General features: G+C 42.3%; 1 protein-coding gene across 4 annotated transcripts in view; it reads left to right on the top strand.

The window, feature by feature from the left end:
• Positions 1 to 26,778, top strand: part of CUX1 (cut like homeobox 1) — a 429,361-nt gene that overhangs the window by 160,757 nt on the left and 241,826 nt on the right. For all 4 annotated transcript variants that reach the window (XM_040338414.1, XM_040338412.1, XM_040338415.1 and 1 more), the window contains one exon: positions 24,064 to 24,111. In XM_040338414.1, coding sequence (XP_040194348.1) covers positions 24,064 to 24,111 — 48 coding nt within the window. The remainder of the gene's footprint in view (positions 1 to 24,063; positions 24,112 to 26,778) is intronic.

Below are 26,778 nucleotides of genomic sequence, written 5' to 3'. Positions count from 1 at the left end.
GCCGGCGGTAGATTTCAGCCTAAGATCCGACTGGTGTAAGTCACTTACACCAGTCGGATCTAAGGGAGATCTATGCGGAACTGATTCTTATGAATCAGTCGCATAGATCTGACCGTGGGATCTCAGAGATACGACGGCGGATCAGGAGATCCGCCGTCGTATCCCCTTGATGAATCTGCCCCCCTATCTCCTGATTTTGGCAAAGGTGTCACTGCTGCAAGACACCACATAGTTGGAGACACAGTGAGTAACCCTACCTGTGAATATAGTTGCCATTAAAAGTCCCCACTACAGTTCTCAGATCAGCAGATGACCTTGATCCAAGAGAACCTAAGTTGGCTGATCAGAACTCCCCCCAGCACTGCCACTCATCCTATTCCCCCCACCAAGGAGTAAGAGAATAAATAAAAGTAGAGAATACATGGAAGGGAGACGAAAAGGAGGAGGAACAAAGAAAAAGATCAAAGAGAAAGAGTGGTACATCCTAAAATGTATAAACAGAAAAGTCAGTGCTACTACCCATACACCACATAGATAGCAGAGCTCCCAGGTGCTTGATCCACAGTCGCTGGCTGAGTATAGTAACGAGGAAAAATGATCCACACTCCGGTCGTTGCTCTTTAAAAAAGCCACAATGAACAAATGCAAATGAGAACAGTTGACATGTTTCAGCCCATAAGGCCTTAGTCATAAGATCCTAAATCCTAATCCTAAAATGTACCATAAGCGGGTTTTAATACTGTGCGAGTGGAGGGGACTCAGGGAGCGCTAAATGTCTGGGTAAGGGGGCACAAATGACGTGTCTTGGTTTGGGTGCCGACAACCCACGCTACAAAAATAATGTTACTGTTAGGGGTCCCCAGAACTTGGGAAATTTTATCAAAGGTCACGGCACTAAAAAGGTTGAGAACCACTGCTCTAGAGAAACGAAGTGCCGTATTAAATGAAGACTTCTTATTAAGTTCAAATTCCTAAATGTAGTCACCCAGAGCAATTTATAATCCATCTTTTACAAGTCTGTCCTCGGCAGGTTTGAATTCATTATAGGTTTTTGGATTTAAGTATTGGTGCTAAAGAACAGAAACTCTTTATTGAAAACGGACAGGAATATTGAAGTGGATCTGTACTCTAAACCTTTAAATTTAGATAGATTTAAACACCTTTCATGATTTTTTTTTTTTCCGTCTCTGTGTGCCTTTTGGGGAAGATGCCTTTTACTTCCTGTCCTAAAGGCAGAAGTTGCCAGAAATTTCTCCAAATGGAAGGAAATGGTTGTCATCCAGTCAGATGTCCCTATTGAAAGATTTCCCTTCACCTGAAGTTCCAGTGAATCATCCTGTAGAGACACAGACAGCAATAAAAACCTAATTGGGGTTATAACCCTCGCCCAAAACTAATTCTATTAAGAATGCTACTATGTATATGTATAAGAATACTACTGTATGTTGTCCTCTCTAGTAGTTCAAAGCTGCATGCAGGTCTAGATTTACCAGGATAGACAATATTAATATTGTAAAGTAAGCCTTTGGGCCTGTTAAATAGTAAAATAGTACTTCCGTTTTACAATTTTTTTTTTTTTTTTAAATAACTGCGACAATATAAATTGAAGTTTTTAAGTTAAATTTATAATGTAAAGTATTAACTTGGAAGCACAATGGGTTAACACTTACTTTGATGCTCTGGTTGCCTGGGTCCTCCTGATTTTAGTGGTTTGATGTGTTTTTTTTTTTTCATGTCCCTGCATCTTATTTTAGTATAATTTATAGGTTCTCAAAATATACACATTTATGAAAAAAGAGAACGTTCTTTACAAGATGTAATTAAAGGTTACACATCTTTCTTTTTCGACCACCAAATGGCAAAATTCTATTCTGAGATTCTACCTAAATGTAACTACTAGAGATGCAGTCTGCGATATAGTACAGTATATGGTATGTTTTTTAGTAGCTCTGACTTGTCGAATGCTTGTTCAGGGCTGGTGGCTCAGAAGGTACTGAAGTTGAACAAAGTTAGGTAGGTGGATTTTTTTTAGAAAAATGGTAGCAGCGGCAGCCTACTCATTTCTGTCTGCAGTTTTTGTTTTTTTGCAGTTTAAAATTGTATGTTTTATAATCAATTCAGCATTCACATAGCATTTTTTTTTTTTGCCACGGTTTTGAGCGGACTGCAAAATTCCCAATTTCAGACAGTATTCTGCTATATCTACTGAGGATCAATTATTTGTAAAGGTACCTATATATCCCATCAAAACCAGCCACCCGGAGGACACTACTTATGCAATCTCCCTTCCAAAAAATCCATGCAAGAATTCAGATCTGAAGATTGTTTAATTGTCACGATGTTAGAGAAAGGCACTTGGTTCTACAATGGCCCAATACACATGTATGTAGTAACTGGATGGTTGCACCAAACATACTGGGCTCTTTAGGTCTGAATATGAAAACTATCTTTGTTCCCGACAGTCACTGAAACAGATGGCCATTTAATCATTCTATATGTATATAAGGTTATCTGCAGTGTATCCATAGCCTTATGGTTGATTTTTTTTAAAGCAAACCTGTCAGCTTTTTCAACTTTATTTTAAAGTTAACCTAATGGTAGGCTTTTTATATATATATATATATATATATATATATATATATATTTTTAGCCAGAAGATCCTGTAATTTGTCCCCTCTGAGTCAGGTTTGACATCAAGTTCCCTGATTTTCATCGAAGCCCCTTGCACTTATTCCATGCCAAATGAGAGCAACTACATCGCTAATAAGGGTGCTGTCCTTGGAAAATATATGGTGAATGGCTTAGGCCTGATGCCAGACTTCAGTTGCACAAGGCTGAGAAATTCTCACAGAAGAATTTCTACCACAGTAATATTTTAAAACAAACTCACTTTTAATATTTTAAACTGCTTGACATATCTTAAAGTGATATTAAAGGCTTTTTTTTTCCTTAAATAACAAACATGTTATACTTACCTGCTCTGTTACAGTGGTTTTGCACAGAGCGGCCCCAATCCTACTTTTCTCGGGTCCCACGCTGGAGCTTCTGGCCCCTTCCTCCTGCCCCCACAGCAAGCAGATTGCTATGGGGGGCTGCTGAGCCAGGCACTGCTCTGTGTTCATTCGGAGACAGAGCTGCTGCTCGGCCCTGCCCTGCCCCCCTTCTCTTCTCATTGTCTCACTGACTTTGACAACAGCGGGTGCCAATGGCACCAGCTTCTGGGTCTCAGCCAATCAGGAGGGGGAGTGCAGGACAGCGAAGGCTCTCATGCAACATCGCTGGATCGAGATGGGTCTTAAGTATGGGGGGCTGCTGCACACAGAAGGTGTTCAAGGTGTTTCATTTTCATAATGTTTTATTAAGAGTATTCAGAGATACAAGCATAGGCATGCAAAAACGATTACATGGGCCCAACGGCCTAAAGAAACATTTGAGTTCCACAACTATAACAATGCTTAAACATTTTAACCCAGTGTAATAAAAATGTAGAACAAAAAGATGATTTGTATACAATCGAAAGTTGCATAAATTATAAAGTAAGCATTAGTTTTGTGTCATAGAGCCTGATTGAGCTTGAGTCTATAGAGAAGTCAGGATCACAATGATATCAACTTTGGTGTGAGTTGAGCTGACTTCTTGAGACCAGAGGAATTGAATAGGTACGTTTGTAATAAAAAAACATTTTGAAACCATTTTTTAATTGAGGGAGCTTGTGTCATGCCCCACAAAACTGGGATACATAACTACTTGGCTGCATTTAGCATGTGCATAGCTAGAGAACTATAATAAGAGCGAATGTGGTGTGGTGTACGAGAAGTTGGGCGAAGGAAAAACCCAAAGTCAGGGTGGAGACTCTTGAGGTTGCATCATGGACTTATTTCCAGAACCTCTGGATGTTGGGGCATGACCACCAGATGTGTATAAGAGAGGCTGGTTCAGAGGTGCATCTCCAACATAAGTTAGATACTGATGGTGCAAATTTGTAGATAGTGGTCGGGAATTTGTACCACTGAGTTAGAACCTTATAACCATTTTCTTGGGTTGATACGTTTGTCAATCCCTTAAGAATATTTTCATAAATTTGTTCCCAATGTTCTTCTGTGAGATCTAGAGTTATTTTTCCCAGAATTGACATTTTTTTTTTTGCATGGATTGTTTGGCAAAAAGTAAAGTCGATGGTTGAGACAAGATGTTTTTGTGGGGTATTTTCAGAGCATAGCGTTTCTATGGGGGCAAGTTGTCGGGTTCCAATGTAGTTTGTAGTTTGGGCTTTGGAAAAAGTGTCACCTTTGTATGTCCCTAATGTGAATTTGCCATCTGTCATTTGTGAAGCAAGGTCTTCCTGGTTTCTAAACGTGCCTCTTTGGAAAAAGTGTTTTGCTAGAATATGTTTGTGAGGCCATGAGATAAATTGTAGGGAAATCCCCGATGGGAACTCAGGATTGACACTGAGTGGGGTCAAGGGACCTGGTTTGGACAACAGGGAGAGTCTGTTACTCACTTTTGTGAAAGCAGCGTAAAATGTGAGCCCTACAAGCACATGATCGTTGGTAGCAATTGGAGCATGTTTGGGGGAGTAACCAAGGCGCTGAGGCTAGGGGAATAGAGGAGAGGGATTCTTCCAATGTAGCCCATTGCTTTGTGGATGCTTGGATGTTCCAGTCCACTATCCTGGTAAGAATGGCTCTATAGTAGGTGTGTAGGTCAGAGATGCCTATACTCCCTTTTTAGGTTTTGGGAGTGTGAGGTGTTTAAATTTGATGCGTGGGCGCTTGTTGAGCTTTTTTTTTTTTTTTTTTTTTTTAAGGCAATGTGTTTTGCAGGTGTTTTTAGTCCCCACTTGCCCAGATTATTAATCAGAATAAGGCCCCTTTTACATATAATGGACTCCAGGCTCTAGATAGAGTTTATTTTTAAGCAGACCAGAGTAAATCGGAGGTTGGCGGTGTAAATGGACGCAAGTGTGTTTACATCTGCCAGTCCATAGGAGTGAACAGATCGTCCTATCGGGTCCGCCTGAAAAACGAATAGCCCCCATTTTCTCTGTTGAAGTAGCTGTTCTCTTTTTAATAAAAGATCTCATATTAGGACTAGAGGTGCCAAAGCTTCGGTATCTGGGAGTTATTTGCATATACTTTTGAGAAGTGTATTACAAGCATCTTACATGTGTATTCAAACTTCAAGTGTCTTTATTTTAGCCAATAGAGAACACGCTAGGGGAGAGGAGATTTGCATTGGAGAACTGCTGTTTGGCCAGGAAATGAGAGACAAAAAGCTAATGTACTTTTTTTTTTTTACCATTGAAGTCAATAGGGCCAAAAATATTCCAATCTGCCTAAAAGAAGCTTTTTTGAGCAACAACATTTTGCTACAGGTGACAAAATGCTCAGATGTGAACAGGGGCCATTGAATGGAATTTTGTCTGTTGAGCCTCTTGAAGCTTCAAGCAGAAAATCACTCAGGTGTAAATGGGGCCTAGGAGTAGGCAATTCTTAATACCAGGTTTATCTAATAATCTTAGCTGTTGTGTATTTCCACTTTGGGTCCACTACAGGATTTTCATTACTGACATATTACATGTTCATTACTGATACCACTGTGCCAGCAACAGAATAGCTATTGTATGGAAGCATGGGAGATTATGCCACATTGTACCCTGAAAATGCACAGCTTTTGTCTTGCATTGTAGTAGTTTACACCCTTCCTGCATTTAACATTTCTATAAAAATTAAGTAAGAACCCTAAAAAGATTGGTATGGACCTGATGTCTCCATCCCCCAGGAAGGCAAAGTCTGACCAAATGCCCTCACCTCCTATAGAGAACAGACCTTGGTGGTGGATGCTGGTAGTATTATGCATTGGTTAGTACAGCAATCTCCTGCTAAGCTATTGCCCCCCCCCCCCCACCAGTCAGCTATTGGCGGCCAGCTTTGATCAGATACCGGTTTTTCAGCATGCCCAATCGTCTGGCTTCTGACGGATATGCTGATGTGCACGGGCCGAATGTTCGGACGTTATGTACCAGACTTTAGTAGTAGTTTTTGACTTGACCTCTCATTTCTGATTTTGCTATACTGTTCTGAATTAAGACAGAGGAACACATTATAGCACAAATCATGTAGGCAAACAACGCCATAAAACCATACCGGCTAAGAATTAATACTTTTAGTTAAACAGACCAGTTTTTATCTACAGCTCTTTTTCCTTTTATAATTTATTTTCAAAATTAATGAAAAAGGTTGGATTAAAGGTTTAGCACAGTAAAACACATTTGATAGAATTGGGAGTAAGGATCAGTAATCTTAAGAAATAAGTTAGTGGTACGTTCAACTGGAAATTAGAAATGTATCTAAAAGAACGAGTTGGCTAGATTAGACAAAACGTATAACTTTTTTTTTTTTGTACATAAAAGGTTAGTTTTCCCATTAAACACAACTTAAAATGCCTCTATGTTGCTGAGTTTAGCCATTCTGTTGTCAATGAATTACTGCAGCTTGTAAGCGCCATCTCCTATATCAAGCTGTTTCATTCAAATTGTGATAAGGAAACTATTAGTAAGCAGGCCATGAGAAAGGCAAACACAATTTAAAGCTCTTTCTGTGGCTCCTCAACATCCCTTTCTCAGACATGATAAATTGCACCCAACTATTCCAGCATCATTTTCCACTTTTGCACATAGTTGATCTAAAGGGAATAAAGGAGGTGGAACCTTAGCAGCAATGCAAAGCATACTTGGGAATGTAGTGTTAACCCACTGATATCTGAATGTTGTACAGATGATAAACTGTTTTCTAAACTGTATTATATAAAAAATAGAAAACATTTCATATAATACATGGAAAAAGGTGGTTAAGCAAACCCATTAAAAAATGGATGCACCTCAGATATAGCCAGTCCGGAGCTTGTTGCTACCTGGAGCACCTGCTGCAATCACCACAGGCAACCTGAAATGAGAGGCGGGAAGGGTAGAGAAACAACCACTCCCCTTTGTGCCATCCCATGCGGGTCGCTAGGGATCCAGTCATTCTAATGCGGTTGCTGGTGTAAACCGGTCCTAAATGTGATGGTTAATGTAGGAAGCAGTAAGAGAAGGAGATGGTGTTCTTACATAGTTAATCTAGTTGAAAAAAGACACAAGTTCATCCAGTTTGACCCAAAAAAAAACCACACACACACAAATCGAAAACCTCCTTATACGCAATCCTATACCCACAGTTGATCCAGAGGAAGGCAAAAAAAAAAAGAAAACATGATCCAGTTTGACCCCAAAAAAACTCCATATACACAATCCTATACCCACAGTTAATCCAGAGGAAGGCAAAAAAATAAAATAAAACATGATCCAGTTTGCTCCAACGTAGGGGAAAAAGTCCTTCCTGATCCCCAAGAGGAAACTGGATATTCCCTGTATCAAGGACAGACTTCAGAAGGCACGCTAGGCACCCAACATTGCATTGTGGGAAGAGGAAGAATCATTTGTTACTTTTTATATCTGAAAGTCCTTGGTATTCCTCTGGGCTGGGGTAGTGGGGCAACAAACGGAGGATTAGTAAACGCTGGGGATACTCCTGTAAAGCAAACTTCCCAAATTTTATGCATATACACAGTATAGGTATTCTTGAAGGCAAGATACCGAAGGGTGGATGCCTTGTCAAAAATGACTGGGGCTACATGTGTGCCAAGTTTTGGGTCCAAGGGACTTACAGCCGGCCAGTACCGGGTCCCCAAAGTTACCGGAGAAATCACCGTTTAACATGGGAGTCTATGGAAGGGGTGCCCGACTTTGAAAAATTGATTCTCCCCAGCGGTAGGTCCCCCAGACAACAAACTTTGCACACTTGTAGAAAAAGAGTGGGGCTATATGTGTGCTAAGTTTAGGGACCTATGTATCGGGTCCCCAAAGTCCGGGAGATCAGGCGTAAAAAGGTGACTCGAGTAGAAGTCATGGGGGGCATTTTCAGCGCCAAAAAATGTGCTGAAAAACTCGGCTTTTACTCTAGTTTATACAGTATATTATATTTATGCAGTGAGCGTCAGGTATGTTTTTTTATTTTTTTATTATTGAATACATCCCAAGTAAAGTATGGTTGGCTGGATTACACGTATACTGTCTAAGAGCAATAAACCCAGCCAGTCTGCTGATACTGCTGTATTCGTTAGCTTCAAGCCAGGACTTGTGAGGTTGATTGACAGAAGTGGGGGGGACAATAGAAAATAAATGCAAGCATATACCACTGGAAAGAACAGTACACACATAGATGAAGGTGAAGGTATTAGCCCAGTACAGGCAAAGCTACATATCTAAGCCTAGGCATGCATATCCAACGCTCTTTTCCCTTTTTTTTTTTAGGTCCATTCAGGCAGAAAAAAGCCCATGCAATGCACACTGCAAGGGCTAAATGCATGTTAAATTTAGAGGTAGCGGAATAAGGTGTAATACCTTATACCCTGCTCCGGCAGGTTCCCTTCATATGTGCGACTGGTCCCTCCATAGCCTCTCCACCAATAGTCCTGCATTGTATGTGAGGACCCCAAGGGCCCACCCTCAACCCAGCGCATAGAGAGAGGAGCACCCGAAGCTAGGGGAGCAAAGAACAATTACAGCCTTTCCCTCTAGACCAACATTAACCCTGTGGGGTAAAATACACAAATCAACCCAGCTCTGTGATCATTATTATATCATTCAATTTATATATATTTTTAAAAAAATGGCAAGCAGTATCTGAACTTGACCTTGGATCAGCCTTTTGTAGTTCTGTACAGCAGAGCCAGCGCGCAGGAGGAATAAGGAGTACAAGGGGTCAATCAGTTAGGACCCTTGCACACTGAGGCGGGCGGTGCAGTACCGTCGGAATTGTGGCGGTATTCGGCCACTAGCGGTGCGGTTTTAACCCCCAACAAAGGGTTAATACCGCCGGCAATGTGCCTCTGCAGAGGTGCATTGCCGGCGGTATAGCCGTGGTTTTCCATTGCTTTCAGTGGGAAGGAGAATCGGAGGAGCATTAACCAAACTACTCCAAAGATGTGGATAGCAGGACTTTTGGAGCGGTCCTGCTAGCGCACCGCTCCAGTGTGAAAGCCATCTGGCTTTCACATTGGAGAAAGAGCAGCCGCTGTTTAGGGTCGGTTTTCAGTCGCTATTTTTTGCACAATAGCACCTGCAAACCGCTCCAGTGTGAAAGGGTCCTTAATGTGATGTCAAAAAGCATGCTGATAGGAAGTGTGAGCAGAGTGATGAGCTCATACTGTGCTGCTTCTCTTTGTATTGCCCAGTCATGAGCTGGACAGGTCCTAGACAACCTAAAGGGGTTTGAATGGTGTTGGCCATTAAACTGAGGACATTAAATGACAGAAACATCTCTCAACTAAATGTGAATTTTTCCGGCAAGGCTGTTTTTTTGTTTGATCTTTTAACATTCTTTTAAGTCTGCTTTAAAGGATAAGTTCACTTTGCAGGTAAAAAAATGTGCATTTTTTTAATTTTATTTATTTATTTAAAAGCCTGGAACGCACTGAATCTGCGACCAAAACGGCTAAAACGAGCGGCGCTAACAGCTGTCCGTGTAAAAGGGTTTTTAGAGAGGTCTTTGTGTTTTTTCACCTTAATGCATCCCATGAAAAAACACCTTGCAGTGTCCGGCACCCCAGCCCCCCGTTTTACTTACCTGGGCCCCCCGGATTTCCATGTGCGCGATCTGCGGCTTCTCGGCTTTTCATTGGATAGATTGATAGCAGTGCAGCCATTGGCTCCCGGGGGGCGGGGCCGAGTCATACACTCGGCGTCTATGGACACCGAGTGTATGACACGGGTGTGCGCCCAAGAGGTAACCCCCTCGGAAGAGAGCTTCCCAGAGGGGGTTGTCTAATGCGGGGAGGAGCAGCGAGAGCTGCCGTGGGACCCCGGAAGAAGACGATCAAGGCCATTCTGTGCAAAATGAACTGCACAGTGGAGGTAAGTATGATATGTTTGTTATTTAAAAAAAAAAAATTGATCCTTTAAGTATAACTTTAATCTCCCTAACGGGCAAAGGTAGCAAAAAAAACCTGACGGGTGAACTAACCCCTCTCCACTCTATACACAACTAAAAAAAAAAGGTTTTCCTTTAGTTATACTTTAAGAATACGCTGTATAATAAATCAATATTTGAATAATAATGGAAGCAAATCTACACATCTTCTCTTTTGTGTAAATTCTACGTGTCTGAATAAAAAGTCATTGCGTGCCGCACATGGAGCATTACTGTAGCTTTGGATTGTTGCCCCGCATTTGTCTGGAACCACATGGAAGTCCTGGCTGCAAACACATTTTGCCCTTCTGCATTTTCACTCTCCCACATAACAGGTGGCTGCATAAATATTTAGACGTTTAACACATGTCATATGTTGTAGGCACCTGTGTTTTCATCATCGGGAGTACAAGGTCCTGTATATGTTTTTTCTTGGATCATATACACATAGCATTTTATGAATGAAATGCAATTATCCCAGAGGCGGGTGTCACTTACCAAGTATTTGCATTATATTCGCTAATCAGGGAGACATTGTAGATCATCAGTCTGCAATTATGTTTTGTGCAGACGTGAGAGATCATACAATCTGAGAAATGACGTTTTGTGAAGCTGATGAATAATTGATCCAACCAGCATGGTCAACATCATAGTCGATGTTTGTCGATTTAAGATGGAGCGAAAATGGCGTCAGCCTTACGTTTTGAAAGATTTGGAAGTCTGTCCTGTCCATCCAAAACTGAATCTTATTTAGTCCTTTAAGACTGGGTTCACAATGATACAAATTGGATGTGAGTTTCTCCGCATCCAATTCGCATGACAGGGGAGTGTGTACAATGTACAAACACCCAGCAAAATGTTCACATAATTAAATGGTAAAATAGGCGAAGTCAGAACAATTAAACATTACAGTAATAGCTGTGTGCTCGCTGAAATTCTACAGCTTACATTTTCAACAAAATTACTATTTTTAGAGTACGCAAATATTTTCTCCAACACCCCGTACGCATTGAATGCGGCTTTGAAAATGGCGCTACTTCAGCGACATTTCAAAGCCCCTGGCCAGTGCGGCTTGTCGACATCTGTGCAACTTTATGCACAGATGTCTACGCAAGTCGCAGGTGACATTGCTAAAAATAGTGCAAGTCGGGGTCTCACTGATTTGAACGGTTGCATAGGCACAAATAGGATGCGATTTAAAATTGTCAATTCGCAATGACAATTTGCACATGTGTGAACGGGGCTAAAGACAAAACTTGGGTGGACTAATTTAAAATTTTTGTTTTTTTTTTCTTTAAATGGACATTATACTGGTATTATTTCTTGTCTTATAAATGGATTTTCTTTTTTTTTTCTTTCACTTTGAATTTCTCTACTGCAGTACTACTGTTTGTCTTTTGTATTACTTGGGGCACCTGAGCCAAGCCGCAGCTCCCTGTGTCCATTCAGACACAGAGTTGTGGTCCGGCCCCACCCCCTCTCACTCCTCATTGGCTCACTGACTTTGACCACAATGGGAGCCAATGGCGTCGCGCTGTCATCTCAGCCAATTAGGAGACCCAGGCAGTCGAGACACTCCTGCAACATTGCTGGATCGAGATGGACTCAGGTAAGTATTAGGCCCCTTTTACACAGGGCTGTTTGTGTACAGGCTCTGCTTGCTCAGCGGGGATCGATCTGTTGATCCCCGTTGAGCCAGCGGATGACAGGTCCGTCTCCGCTCACTGTGCTGGGATGGATCTGTCAGAGCCCCGCTCTCCTCTATGGGGGATCGGATTGGATAAAAACGGACATGCGGTCCATTTTTATCCGATCTGCCAGATAGATGGAAAATAGGGTCACCGCTGACATCCGTTGCTCCATAGAACTGTATGGAGCGTCCGTTCAGGTCCGCCGAAAAAAACTGACAGGGTGACCTGAACGGTCCACCCGTGTGAAAGGGGCCTGAGGGGGGCTGCTGCACAGTAGGTTTTTTATCTTAATGCACAGAATGCATTAAGATAAAAAAAAAAACTTCTGACTTTTCAAACCACTTTAAGTTGTATCAGCTGCTGTGTGGTGTGAGTCAATGGATTGCCTCAAACTGTGTTGTAAAAAAAAGTACGATCTGACATATTTTTTTTTTTCAGCACACACCCCGCGGTGTAACATAGGAGACCAGGCATTTTGCCTTGCATGTGCGAGAATAGCCACCCAACACTTGACCCTCCCTTCTAGATTGTAAGCTGTAAGGAACAGGGCCCGCTGATCCCTCCTGTATTGTATTGAATTGTATTATAACTGTAGCCTAGCTCTGAGGAAGGGGGTGCGCCCCTGAAAAGTGTTCACTGTACCCCGTGTTCTGTGCTTGTCCATGCACTATTTGTGGCCTTTTGTCAGTTGCATTTTGTGAGTACCCACTTTTATACAAAAATGTCTTCTTATTAAAGTGGATGTAAACCTGATTTTTTTTTTGCTGGCACAATTTAGAGTATAAGATTTCCTATCATCTGTGCCCAGTCTTGCCACACAGAGTTAATCCAGCTCTAAACAATCCTCTTTTATTGTTCAGCGAGATAAATCTTGACAAACAGACAAAAACTTTGTCAAATCCTCCCCCTTTAAGCGACAGGTTATTTACATATCTCATGCACCAGCCTGAGACGGGCATTATTTTTTAATTCCCACCCTCCTTTTCTGAAGTCATGTGGTTACTTTTCTGGATTTTGACTGGAGGTTGGTGATCATAGCAGAATTCAGTGTAAGAAATACACGGGACAAAATGCATGTTGACAAGGGGAGTGTAGAGGTGGGCGCGGGGAGTCTACTGACATCACGACTCCACCCACCGAGCTCAAGACAACAGATCCACCCACAGAATCTGCAGTTTTGCAGTTATTATAACAGACAGAGGGGAGACATTTGACGGGTAAGGATTAGGGTTGTCCCGATACCGATACTGAGCATTTGCGCGAGTACTTGTACTCGCGCAAATGCTCCCAATGCCTGACCCGATACTTTTTTTTTTTTTTTTTGCCGAGAGCTGGTGGAAAGGGGGCGGAGAGCGGAGCAGAACAGTCCTCTTATGGAGGAGAGCTGCTGCCGCTGCCGCCTAGTCCCCTAAGACAAAGCCAAGTCCCCGCCGCTGCCGACATCTAGTTAATTTGCGCTGGGGGAACACAACAGCTTTCATTTGAATAGCTGTGTGTTCCCCGCCGCGCCTCTCATGTATAGACACTCCCCCTTGCGCAGAAACTCTGAAAGACAGATCACCCGTCCCAGGATTGGACGGGTGATCTGTCTATCAAAGTGCCCGGGCAAGGGGGAGTGTCTATACATAAGGCGCGGCGGGGAACACACAGCTATTCAAATGAAAGCTGTTGTGTTCCCCCAGCGCAAATTAACTAGATGTCGGCATCAGCGGGGGGGGGGTGACTTGGCTTTCTATTAGGGGACACAAGGCTGCATTATGCACAAGGCTGCATTAGGGACATGGCTGCATTAGGGACATGGCTGCATTATGCACAAGGCTGCATCTAGGGACATGGCTGCATCTAGGGACATGGCTGCATCTAGGGACATGGTTGCATTTAGGGACATGGCTGCATTTAGGGACAAGGCTGCATCTAGGGACAAGGCTGCATCTAGGGACAAGGCTGCATTTAGGGACACAAGGCTGCATTTGGGGACACATGGCTGCATTTAAAAAAAAGTATCGGTAATCGGTATCGGCGAGTACATGAAAAAAAGTATTGGTACTTGTACTCGGTCTAAAAAAGTGGTATCGGGACAACCCTAGTAAGGATACATGCAGGAGGCATGTATATCCTTATAGATCAGCACTATGGCAGTAGTTTAGAAAGGATGAGAGTGGGTTTACATCCACTTTAAACTATTTCTGGTAATGCACTAGGTGTGCGCGCCTTCCCTCATGTTGTAAAGCGCTGCACAAACTGTTGGCGCTATATAAATCCTGTATAATTAATAATAATGCAGTCCCTCTGCACCCCGTGTGAATGAGCCCTGCTAATGAAGGCACAGGATCCTGTTCCACTTATGTTATCAGTCTTGAATTCCTTTTTTTTTTTTTTTGTAAGCCAACAAGAATAATGTGTGTCTGACGTCTCATTGTGCCAGGGTCACGCTACAAAAGGTCAGTTTTAGAATACAAATTTCTTGCATGTGCCATTAACACATTCCTCTGTGACAGGGCTGTCCAGCTGTTACAAGGCTTAGTAATTCATTGTCGGTGCAATGCATGCTGGTCTAGAAAGCCATGAGCTGCACAACCCTTTTTAGATTGTTTGCTTTTCCTGTAGTCAGCAAAGCTTGGTTAAAAATCATTCTTTTCCAGAGCGTTGTCCTTGCCGGCCACCAAGTGTTTCTAGTGATGCTGTAAACCTTCGACGTACCTGGGCACGGCAAGTCAGCCTATGTGCAATAGAATGCTTCGGTTTAATCATTGCTTTGAAAAATAGGTCAAGAAGAGAAATCTACATCTCCTCCTAGTAAATAATTAAAGCTAATGGAATTTTCACAAGATCTGTGAGGGAAAATTTCAGGAAGGCTGTGAACTACTGCAGATTCTGGTATTTTTTATTTATCACTGCAGTGCGTACAACTCTACCTGGTAAATGCATTTAAAAAGCAGTCTATTTTTAAAGGCGGAATAGCGGGTCTCTTTGGGATTGGCTGGGAGGGGAGCGAAAAAAAGTCATATTAATTAGAGGAAAGATGGGTTACTTCATATTACGCTGGAAGAAGCTGCCTTGTAAAAGATACATTGTTTGTAAGGCTTTACAGGGCACTGCAATGTATGGAACGAGGATACGTAGGCCTCGCTTACACAGGCGTGTTTAAACCGGACCTTCACCCTCCTGCGGTACTGTCCTCCTATCCGTTCCGTCTCCTCTATAGCACCGATATCGGATATATTTTTTGGTTTGTTTATATACTGTTATTTTCTTGCTTGAAAGACTCGGCCCAACCCCCCAACTTCTGGAATTGGCCTAGGCCAACGGCGTGGTGCCTCCTGGGATGCATGAAGTGCAGTCCTATTCAGTAAGGGGGAGGGGGAAGTGTCTAGCAACATCTGCACCCGGAAGGGCTGGCAGCTGTCACAGGCAACATGGCGGCACCGAAATCGTCCACAGAGGATCCCAGCAGCTCAACTCTGGATCCGCTGGCTAGGTGAGTATCCTTACTGTGCAGAAGACCATAAGAGGTAAGCACAGGGGGAAAAATGGGGGAGGGGAAAGAATGAAGTTCCTCTTTACCACTTCAGCTCAAGAAGGTTTTACCCCCTTCATGACCAGGCCATTTATTGCTATTCAGCACTGCGCAACTTTAACTGATAATTGCGCGGTCATGCAATGCTGTACCCAAACTAAACTTAGATAAATAAGAAATAATAACATTAAATGCATTTTTACTCAAATGGAACTTTCTTTTGGCGGTATTTGACCACCTCTGGTATTTTTATTATATACGGTAAACAAAATGAAATGACAATTAACTGCTTCCTGACCAGCGCACGACTATATACTTCGGGCAGCATGGCACGGACAGGCAGAAGGACGTGTATATATACACGTCCCCTTTAAGATTGTGGAATTGTGAGTGCGCGCGTGCCACCACAAGCTCCTTGAGCCCGACCGCAGGTCCCGCGGACTCGATCGCGGCAGTGATACCCGCGATCGTCTCACAGTGAGGAAGAACGAGGATATGCTGATGTAAACAAGCATCTCCCCGCTCTGCCTAGTGACAATGACCGTGATCACCGCTTTCTGTAATTGGAAGCGGTGATCACTGTCTTGTCACACGTAGCCCATCCCCCCTACAGTAAGAATCACTTACTAGGGCTCACTTAACCCCTACAGCGCCACCTAGTGGTTAACCCCTTCACTGCCAGTGTAATTTTCACATTAATCAGTGCATTTTTATAGCACTGATCGCTGTAAAAATTACAATGGTCCCAAAAATGTGTCAAAGTGCCCGATGTGTCCGCCATAGTGTCGCAGTCACGATAAAAATCGCTGATCGCCACCATTACTAGTAAAAAAAAAAATCATAAAAATGCAATAAACTATCCCCTATTTTATAGACGCTATAACTTTTGCGCAAACTGATCAATAAACTATTTTTTTTATTTTTTTTTAACAAAAATATGTAGAAGAATACGTATTGGCCTAAACTGAGGGAAAAAAAAGTTTTTGTTTTATATGTTTTTCAGGGCATATTTATTATAGCAAAAAGTAAAAAATATTGGATTTGTTTCAAAATTGTCGCTCTATTTTTGTTTATAGTGCAAAAAATAAAAACTGCAGAGGTGATCAAATACCACCAAAAGAAAGCTCTATTTGTGGGGAAAAAAGGACGTCAATTTTGTTTGGGAGCCACATTGCCTACCGCGCAATTGTCAGTTAAAGCGACGCAGTCCTGAATCTCAAAAAGTGGCCCGGTCTTTGACCTGCAAAATGGTCTGGGGCTGACATGGTTAAAAAAAAAATACTTTTTGCTATAAAACATATCCCACAAAAAAATAAAAGAAGTTAAATGTTAAAAATTGTAGGCAAAATGTATCCTGCTACATTTCTTTGATAAAAAAAAAATCCCAATAAGATTTGGTTTGCATGAAAGTTGTAGTGTCTACAAACTATGAGATATACTGTATTCTGGAATTTATTTTTTCTTTTATACTGTTAATGTTGGCGATCAGCGACTTATAACGGATCAGCGATTTATAATGGGACAGTGCGACGGGCATTCTAACTAACAACTACGCTGGGGGGGAACTAACTGCCACTGACATAACCATTGACATTATTACAGTGATCAGTGCTGATAATATGCACTGCCACTGTACTAATGACACTGGGCAGGAAAGGGTTAACATCTAGGGCGATCAAAGGGTTAAATGTGTGCCTAACAAGTGTTTGTGTGTGCTGCTTTTACTGGGGATCTATTTGTTTTCACCCCCTGGGGACTGCCTGCATGTGGATGCATCAAACATCCAGGACTTCCCATGTGAGAAAACACGGCCTTCACGCAGGTGTACACATGAGTACAGTATGCCCGTGTGGGCGAGGTCATAGAGTTCCAGACAGGGTACTCCTGTGCCAGCCTTGTTTGGCAGGTTGATTAGCATTTAAAGGTTTCTTAATGGAACCCAGTTGAATGAAACAAGCTTTGCTGCACATAAATGTGGCTTTCATGCTTTGGGATTTTTAAACATCTTGAAATCAGTGTTGGGTACACTATGACAGCTCTATGGTGCCAGTGCTTTCTGTCAGGGCTAGTTGACACTGCCATTTGGAAGGGCACATACTTCAGCCGGTGCATCATGGGATGCTGCGGTTGTCAATTAAAAGTTAAAAAAGCAGAGGTTCCGCCGATTTTTTTTTTTAAAGTCAGCAGCTACAAATATGGCAGCTGCTGACTTTTAAAAAATTGACACTTACCTGTCCAGCACGCCCGCAATGTCAGCAGCCGAGACTGAGCAATCGCTCGGTCCTTGGCTGCTTCCGCCGCCATCCTCGGTAAGGGAATCAGGAAGTGAAGCCTTGCAGCTGGGAAGGTTGTCCACAAGGTTTAAGAGTGTGTCTATGGGAATAATTTACCATTCCTCAAGAAGGGCATTTGTGTGAGGTCAGGCACTGATGTTGGACGAGAAGGCCTGGCCCGCAATTTCCACTCCAATTCATCCCAAAGGTGTTCTATCAGGTTGAGGTCAGGAGTCTGTTGATATATAGCCAGCAGTTTAGACATTAATGGCTGTGTGTTGAGATATTTGAGGGGACAACATATTTGCACTGTTATACAAGCTGTACACTCACTACTTTACATTGTAGCAAAGTGTCATTTCTTCAGTGCTGTCACATGAAAAGATATAATAGAATATTTACAATAATGTGAGGGGTGTACTCACTTTTGTGAGATACAGTGTATGAATTGAATGTGGAGGCCTTGGTTTCCATGTTTACTCTTCAGTCTAATATGTTAATCATTGGTTTTTGCTGATCCTTGGTAATTAGAACTTTTTAGGGGACTTTTTCCACTAGTATACTGGTATTTATATGCAGAATGCGCATAAACGTTGGCTGTTCACGAACAGATAAAAATCTCACGTTCTCGATTGTGAAGACATATATTTAAATATACGTTGAAGAAGCGCAGCTCAGTGTGTATTCAGGGAGTCTTTATGTGCCATGTAGTATTGATCAGTTGAATCATTACACGGTTGATGCTCCCACAGGCTCTATTAAACACTTAATTGAGAAGTTAAATTATATGCAGGCTTTTTTTTTCTTTGTGCTCGTGGCATAATTGGGATTCTTTCCAAGTCGAGGACCATGCAACAAATTGTATTTATGAGTTAAGCCGCTATTCACATTGGGCGGTGTTAATCTATACATTACATTTCATGTATCCATTAAGTACTGGAGCTGGCTATATACCAACAGATAGTCTTTACATATCCTCCTTTCAGCATTTACATTACTAGCAGCTGTATCTTCAGTGATTCATCATTGCATAGAGAAAAATGATCTCTTGTACACATCCGTCATTCTTCCTGTTGTAGAGAAAAAACAGAAAGGTGGAATGATAGATATACTGTATATGTACAGTATGAACTTTGTGTTAAGATATATATTTTGGTTTGCACAGACTTTAATAATTATGATTTTTATATTTACAGACTCACTTGGATTTTGAGATCTATATTTATTGATTTATATATTATCAATTGTGATTTTTATATTTATTGGTACATTGATTTCCACGCTTTAACACTGTAGCACTTTTTATATGCACTTGTTATATACTGTATATACAGTGTGTGGATAGATAGATAGATAGATAGATAGATAGATAGATAGATAGATAGATAGATAGATATTTACATATACTCAGCAAGTAATATACAAGCCTTAGGATAGGTTTGCTGACTTTTCAGAGACGTTTGAGGAGAAGTGAGGAGGTGATATAATGCCTCAAAGTGTAGCTGACCTGTACCGCCGCAATCGCTAGTTCTTAAGCCCCGGTATATTCATATCAGGAGCCCGGGGCTTTTTGCGATTCGGCACTGCGTCGCTTTAACTGACAATTGCGCGGTCGTGCGACGTGGCTCCCAAACAAAAAATTTTCCCACAAATAGAGCTTTCTTTTGGTGGTATTTGATCACCTCTGCGGTTTTTATTTTTTGCGCTATAAACAAAAATAGAGTGACAGTTTTGAATAAAATGCAATATTTTTTACTTTTTGCTATAATAAATATCCCCGAAAAAGATATAACATTTTTTTTCCCTCAGTTTAGGCCGATACGTATTCTTCTACCAATTTTTGGTAAAAAAAACGCAATAAGCGTTTATTGATTGGTTTGCGCAAAATTTATAGCGTTTACAAAATAGGGGATAGCTTTATGGCATTTTTAATAATATTTATTTTTTACTAGTAATGGTGGTCAGCGAATTTTTTCGTGACTGCAACATTATGGCGGACACATCAGAAACTTTTGACACAATTTTGGGACCATTGTAATTTTCACAGCGAAAAGTGCTATGAAAATGCACTGATTACTGTGAAAATATAAGTGAAGGGTTTAACCACTAGGGGCGCTAAGGGGTTAAGTGTGCCCTAAGGGAGTGATTCTTTCTGTAGTGGGGCGTGGCTGTAGGTGTGACATCACTGATCGTCATTCCTTACGATCAGTGTCACTGCCACACACACCTATTCCTGTTCTTCAGCTCCTGTGACCGATTCTAGTCCGCGGGTCCCGCTTGCGCGGTCACGGAGATTTCTCACGACCCCGCAGCTGGGCTCTTAAAGGCAACGTACGTGCCTGTGCCCAGCCGTGCCCTTCTGCTGACGTACAGTGAGGAAAGTAAGTATTTGAACACCCTGCTATTTTGCAAGTTCTCCCACTTGGAAATCATGGAGGGGTCTGAAATTGTTATCGTAGGTGCATGTCCACTGTGAGAGACATAATCAAAAAAAAAAAATCCAGAAATCACAATGTATGATTTTTTTAACTATTTGTATGATACAGCTGCAAATAAGTATTTGAACACCTGAGAAAATCAATGTTAATATTTGGTACAGTAGCCTTTGTTTGCAATTACAGAGGTCAAACGTTTCTTGTAGTTTTTCACCAGGTTTGCACACACTGGAGGAGGGATTTTGGCCCACTCCTCCACACAGATCTTCTCTAGATCAGTCAGGTTTCTGGGCTGTCGCTGAGAAACACGGAGTTTGAGCTCCCTCCAAAGATTCTCTATTGGGTTTAGGTCTGGAGACTGGCTAGGCCACGCCAGAACCTTGATATGCTTCTTACAGAGCCACTCCTTGGTTATCCTGGCTGTGTGCTTCGGGTCATTGTCATGTTGGAAGACCCAGCCTCGACCCATCTTCAAAGCTCTAACTGAGGGAAGGAGGTTGTTGCCCAAAATCTCGCAATACATGGCCCAGGTCATCCTCTCCTTAATACAGTGCAGTCGCCCTGTCCCATGTGCAGAAAAACACCCCCAAAGCATGATGCTACCACCCCCATGCTTCACAGTAGGGGTGGTGTTCTTGGGATGGTACTCATCATTCTTCTTCCTCCAAACACGGTTAGTGGAATTATGACCAAAAAGTTCTATTTTGGTCTCATCTGACCACATGACTTTCTCCCATGACTCCTCTGGATCATCCAAATGGTCATTGGCAAACTTAAGACTAGCCTTGACATGTGCTGGTTTAAGCAGGGGAACCTTCCGTGCCATGCATGATTTCAAACCATGACGTCTTAGTGTATTACCAACAGTAACCTTGGAAACGGTGGTCCCAGCTCTTTTCAGGTCATTGACCAGCTCCTCCCGTGTAGTCCTGGGCTGATTTCTCACCTTTCTTAGGATCATTGAGACCCCACGAGGTGAGATTTTGCATGGAGCGCCAGTCCGAGGGAGATTGACAGTCATGTTTAGCTTCTTCCATTTTCTAATGATTGCTCCAACAGTGGACCTTTTTTCACCAAGCTGCTTGGCAATTTCCCCGTAGCCCTTTCCAGCCTTGTGGAGGTGTACAATTTTGTCTCTAGTGTCTTTGGACAGCTCTTTGGTCTTGGCCATGTTAGTAGTTGGATGCTTACTGATTGTATGGGGTGGACAGGTGTCTTTATGCAGCTAATGACCTCAAACAGGTGCATCTAATTTAGGATAATAAATGGAGTGGAGGTGGACATTTTAAAGGCAGACTAACAGGTCTTTGAGGGTCAGAATTCTAGCTGATAGACAGGTGTTCAAATACTTATTTGCAGCTGTATCATACAAATAAATAGTTAAAAAATCATAAATTGTGATTTCTGGAAAAAAATTTTTTGATTATGTCTCTCACAGTGGACATGCACCTACGATGGCAATTTCAGACCCCTCCATGATTTCCAAGTGGGAGAACTTGCAAAATAGCAGGGTGTTCAAATACTTATTTTCCTCACTGTATATCGGTGTGAAGGGGTCCTTAAGTGGTTAAAGAGGAGTCCCCCCCCCCCCCCAAAAAAAACAAAAAATAAGCAGCTGCAAATACTGTATTAGGGCACGTATCTGGTCAGGCATCCAGCAGTGTTGTCACCCTAGCCGATTCCTGAATCGGCTGGCTGGTGCTGCCACTGCCATCTTGGCTAAGGGAAGCCAGCAATGAAACCTTGTGGCTTCACAGCCAGTTTCCTACTGTGCATGTGTGAATGGGCCTGCTGTGGGGGAAGGAGGAGGGGGCCAAACTTCCGGCTCACTTCACCGTGGCCAAGTGAGCCAGAAGTACCCCCCAAAAGGTGCCAAATGTGGCAGCAGAGGGGGGAGGAGGTAGATAAGCGGAGCTTACCCTTTTGGACAGAGCTTCACTTAAATACCTGGGTACACTGTGCCACAACCATGTGTGTTCAGCTTTGTGCAGCTTGGCTGATAAAATTGTGGCTCAACCATGTGCTTCTACTAACCCCAGAACAGGAATCTCCAAACCTTTTAAACAAAGGGCCAATTTACTGTCCTTCAGACTTTAGGGGGCCAAACTATGGCCATCGGGAATATAAATATTTTTCTGGCATCAGTAAACGGTGTTCCATCTTTAGTACTAGTAGGAGGTATAGTGCCCCATTGTTGGTGTCAGTGGCAGGAATTCTGCCCCATTGTTGGTGTCAGTGGCAAGAATTCTGCCCCATTGTTGGTGTCAGTGGCAGGAATTCTGCCCCATTGTTGGTGTCAGTGGCAGGAATTCTGCCCCATTGTTGGTGTCGGTGACGGGAATTCTGCCCCATTGTTGGTGTCAGTGGCAAGAATCATGCACTATTGTTGGTGTCACTGGCATGAAATATGCCCTATTGTTGGTGTCACTGGCATGAAATATGCCCTATTGTTGGTGTCAGTGGCAGGAATTATGGCGCCATTGTTTGTGTTAGAATAGTGTCTCATATCGGTGGAATGAATAGTGCCCCATGTGCCAGATAAAGGCACGCAAAGGGCCACATCTGAACACCGGGCTACAGTTTGAAGACAACTGCCTTAGTACAAGCACTCAGGCCTCTGTACCTGCAGGCACTGTGAAGTAATGCATCCTCAAAATTTAGAGCAGAAGCACTTTCACTTTCAGAAGTTCAGCTCATTGCTTTAATCTCTCCCACTAGTCTGACACATTGTGTAGGAGAATATGTGGAAGGATATGTGCCTAGTCTCGGGTACTTAAAGCGGAGGTTCACCCAAAAAAAATATTAAAAGCCAGCAGCTACAAATACTGCAGCTGCTGACTTTTAATAAATGGACACGTGCCTGTCTCTCGGCAACCCCCCGCCGCCATCCTCGGTGAGGGAATTGAAAGTGAAGCGTTGCGGCCTCACTTCCCGGTTCCCTACTGTGCATGGATGATTCGCAATGCACGTCCTAACTGGTCCCCGCTGTCTTCTGGGACATGTGTGTTTCCCAGAAGACAGCGGGGGCGGGAAGGGGATGTGACCCCCACGGGAGTCTATGCCCGAAAGTGGTGCAAATAATGTATATATTATACAGGTATCTGCACCCCCTCCCCCCCTGAAAGGTGCCAAATGTGACACCGGAGGGGGACTCCCAAAAGCGGAGGTTCCATTTTTGTGTGGACCTCTGCTTTAAGCTAGCTCCTAACGATGAATAGAATTATCTTGTATGAATACGTGACTAAAATAAAATGTTATTTTTTCTTTATATTTGCTTTTAGAAAAAGATGAATACTTTCCTTTGCCTATGTATGACTGCCATCTTGCATCGGTTCCCAGTGTTCCATAATAACCTATATAAAGAACTGTCTCTTGCCCACAGCTAACTGTTGCTTGTGGGCACCCAGCTCTTATTTAGCACAATAGATGCCACTGGAAGAAACGATGAAAGAATATATTAAACAGCCACCATTTGAGACAGATAATGTGTTGCTGAATTTAAACGTTTCCATGAATTTGTTAATGCATTGATGAAATATTTAATAAGACATTGGGATTGCAAAAAAAAATCTAAAATTGCTTGTTTTTCTTGAGAAATCCTGTGTACTAGCTGCCAAAGAACATGGCTTAGTGCAAGGAGCTTTTAAGAGCTCCCAAAGAACTTGGTTTAGGGGGAAGGGTGACGCCTGCCAAAATGGGGGGTTGTGGTGGGTGTGTGTGGGGGGGGGGGGGGGGGATACATTTGGCTGGAGCTGGTCTTTAAAATAGACCTGGAAATGAAGGCTGGCCTCTGGAGACCCAAAGCTGCCAAGATCTAAACATGGCCTGCTATTCTACCATTCGCCTGGATTAGTAACAAAAGTTATCATTTTATTGCCAGAAATGTTATTCTATGGGGCATGTTTAATATTACTTCTCCTATGAGATCCATAATGTGTAAGTATGCAATATTTTCATGCGTATAGGAAATTTCTATGAGCATAATTAAAGTCTAATTTGCCAAGCGGAGACAGCCTGTGGATTCGCCAAGCCACAGGGATTAGAAATGAAGTGTACTTGCTCCTTCTTTTTTTTTTTTTCTTCGCTTGTTACTTTGAATATGGATTTTACAACCCTAATTATTGCTTCTCTACTTTGTAGGACTTGCGCAAACAGGTAGCCCCGTTGTTAAAGAGTTTCCAAGCAGAGGTAAGAACGCTTTCAATTACTATCGCTGCTAAAACAAAATGCTTCTTTCTGTCGTAGATACCTTGTTTAAAAGCTCATTTCATCAGCAACATATTAATTATGGATGGGCACTGGTCGGCTGGAGGACTTCCCGGCTGTTCATGCCTCTTACGTTTTCCAGCAGTGCTTTTACTAACATTGCTGCAGCAGAAGTCGTCTCACTTTTCTTGCTGCATAATAGTAATACCCTCTTCTATTGCCTGCAGTAAGGGGGGAAAGTTTGGGAGCTCACGATTAGAGGTATTGCCACCAAATATCATTGACTTTAAAATCCAGCAATTGAATGAAGTCACCACCAGCCTTCTAAGTTACATCTCGAAGAAGCTGTATTGGATAGAAAGACGGGTATCAGCAGCGGGGAGGAATCGTGGCACCCCCACAATTTAAATCTGAATAGAGGAGTACTGTAGCCAATAAATATGCAGTGCCCTGGGTTGAAATATTTCTTGTTTTTTTGCAAAGAGCTACCTATATTTATCTGCAGAATCTCTGCCTTTAAAATATATGAAGGCAAAGATTTTATGGGGGGTTATTTCCGAAAGGCAAATCCACTTTGCACTACAAGTGCACTTGAAATTGCACTGAAAGTGCACTTGGAAGTGCAGTCACTGTAAATCTGAGGGGTAGATCTGAAATGAGGGGAAGCTCTGCTGATTTTGTCATCCAATCATGTGCAAGCTAAAATGCTGTTTTTTTTTTTTCCTTGCATGTCCCCCTCGGATCTACAGCGACTGCACTTCCAAGTGCACTTTTTAGGTCAATTTCAAGTGCACTTGCAGTGCAAAGTGGATTTATGTTTAGTAAATAACCCCCAATAGTGTTGTGTGTGACAACTAGCACAATTTAAACATATCCCATTGGACACAATGGATAATTAATATAATTAACAATAAGTCGTTTATGCCATTTTATAAAGCTGACATCCTGTGCTAACTTGATGAAATTGGCAATTAATGTGGACCTTCAGATTTATAGACCATCAAATTATTTGTCCTTTTAGGCTCCATGCACACTGAAGCTGATAAACTGCATTTTTTTTTGGCATTTTGGCTTTTTTTTTTAAAGCCCATAAACTGAACTCTATGTTGGCTTATGTGCCCATGCACACCTGGGCGTTTTTTAGTGTTAATGAGCTTTGGAGTTTATTGGACTTTTTCTGAACGCCCGAAATTTGCGTTCAAAGTGCCGTTTTTTGGCAGGGAAAAAACGCTGAAAAACGCAAAACGCTCAAAAACGCCCAGCGTTTTTTTAGCATTTTAATCCATTGAAAAAAAAAAACAGCTAAAAACGCTGATTAAAGCTATTGCAAAAACGCTAAACGTTGAAAGGCTCCCTGCAAAGCTACTGGCGTTTTTTTATAGCTTTTATCAGCTTCAGTGTGCATGGAGCCTTAAAGTGTAATGTTTTAATATATAATTAAGAGTATGTCACAATTATACTGCGTAATGTTTGTTGTGTAGATGAATGGCATTTATAAATGTCTTTACACTCATTTGCTCTAGAACTCAATAAAGATCATGTAGTGAATTTTCTCTGATCTTGTAATCATGATATACTAATTAATTATTATATGAACAGATTTTTTGTGTACTGACCTGCGATTCTCTTTATGTGATGGAATGATATATAGAATTCAATGGCTGTTGTATACATTTGTAATTTATAATTGATAGTCTTACTACTTGTAGGTTGCAATCACAGTATTTAAGACAGTATGCAGGTGGTGGATTTATGTGATAGAGACCGAGGTCATGATCCTCTGAAGCCCATTATGGGCCTGGAGCAGCTCCAGGATGCAGCGTTTTACCATCTATGTTTATATTCCATAAAGTACAACTAAAGGCAATTCTTTTTTTTTTCTTTTTTTTTTTTCAATAGAGTGGAGAGGGATTAGAACACCTGTTCGTTTTTTTTTTTTTCACGGTTTGTCTCCTCATTAGGGAGATTCGTCCTCTCTATTTGTCCCGTTTACCATTATCATACATTTTGGATTGTCCCCAGAAAAGTAATAGAGTGGAAATCTTCAGATAGAGACGCTATTTCTAGTGATCTGGGGGTCCCCAAGAGATTCCCTTGAAGCGGAGCTCCACCCTATTTACCACAGTGGCTTAATAGTACTGCCGCTATCAATAATGTTAAAAACTGATCTTTTTGTTTTTGAAATATGTACATTACCTTTTTAGTAGTCAGCCTTCCGGTTTTGAAGCTTGCGGGTTTTTCTCAGGCATAACGTCACTTCCCGTTCGATGCAGTGCGCTCTGGGAGCTTCTCTCCATAGCTCCCTGTGTTCACTGCGCAGCTGTGATATCAAATCTAGTGCAATTTCTTAAGCAGGAAGTGACGCGCGACAGCTAGTCCGGTCTATGACCTTGTTTTGTGAGGCTGTGTCACAACGGGCGGTAACTTTTAAGTCCTAGACTTGCCGTTGTCATGGCAACACAGACGCTCAAGCCGCTGCTCCCCGTTGCTTGTGTGCATGGGCGCGGAACAAGGAAGTGCCTGCTTGTGGGTAAGGATGAGCTCCGGCGTGTTCGCATAGAACACGTGCAGAGCCCGCCAGGAAGTCGGCACCCGCGCTGCGCTAATCACAGCCAGGGAGACATTGTCCGATGCTCGGCTGCAGAGATC

This window comes from Rana temporaria, chromosome 2, assembly GCF_905171775.1.
Source record: "Rana temporaria chromosome 2, aRanTem1.1, whole genome shotgun sequence".
In the NCBI taxonomy this organism is placed as follows: Eukaryota; Metazoa; Chordata; class Amphibia; order Anura; family Ranidae; genus Rana; species Rana temporaria.
Note: the sequence above shows the minus strand (reverse complement) of the source record. Positions and strands in the feature narration are given on the sequence as shown.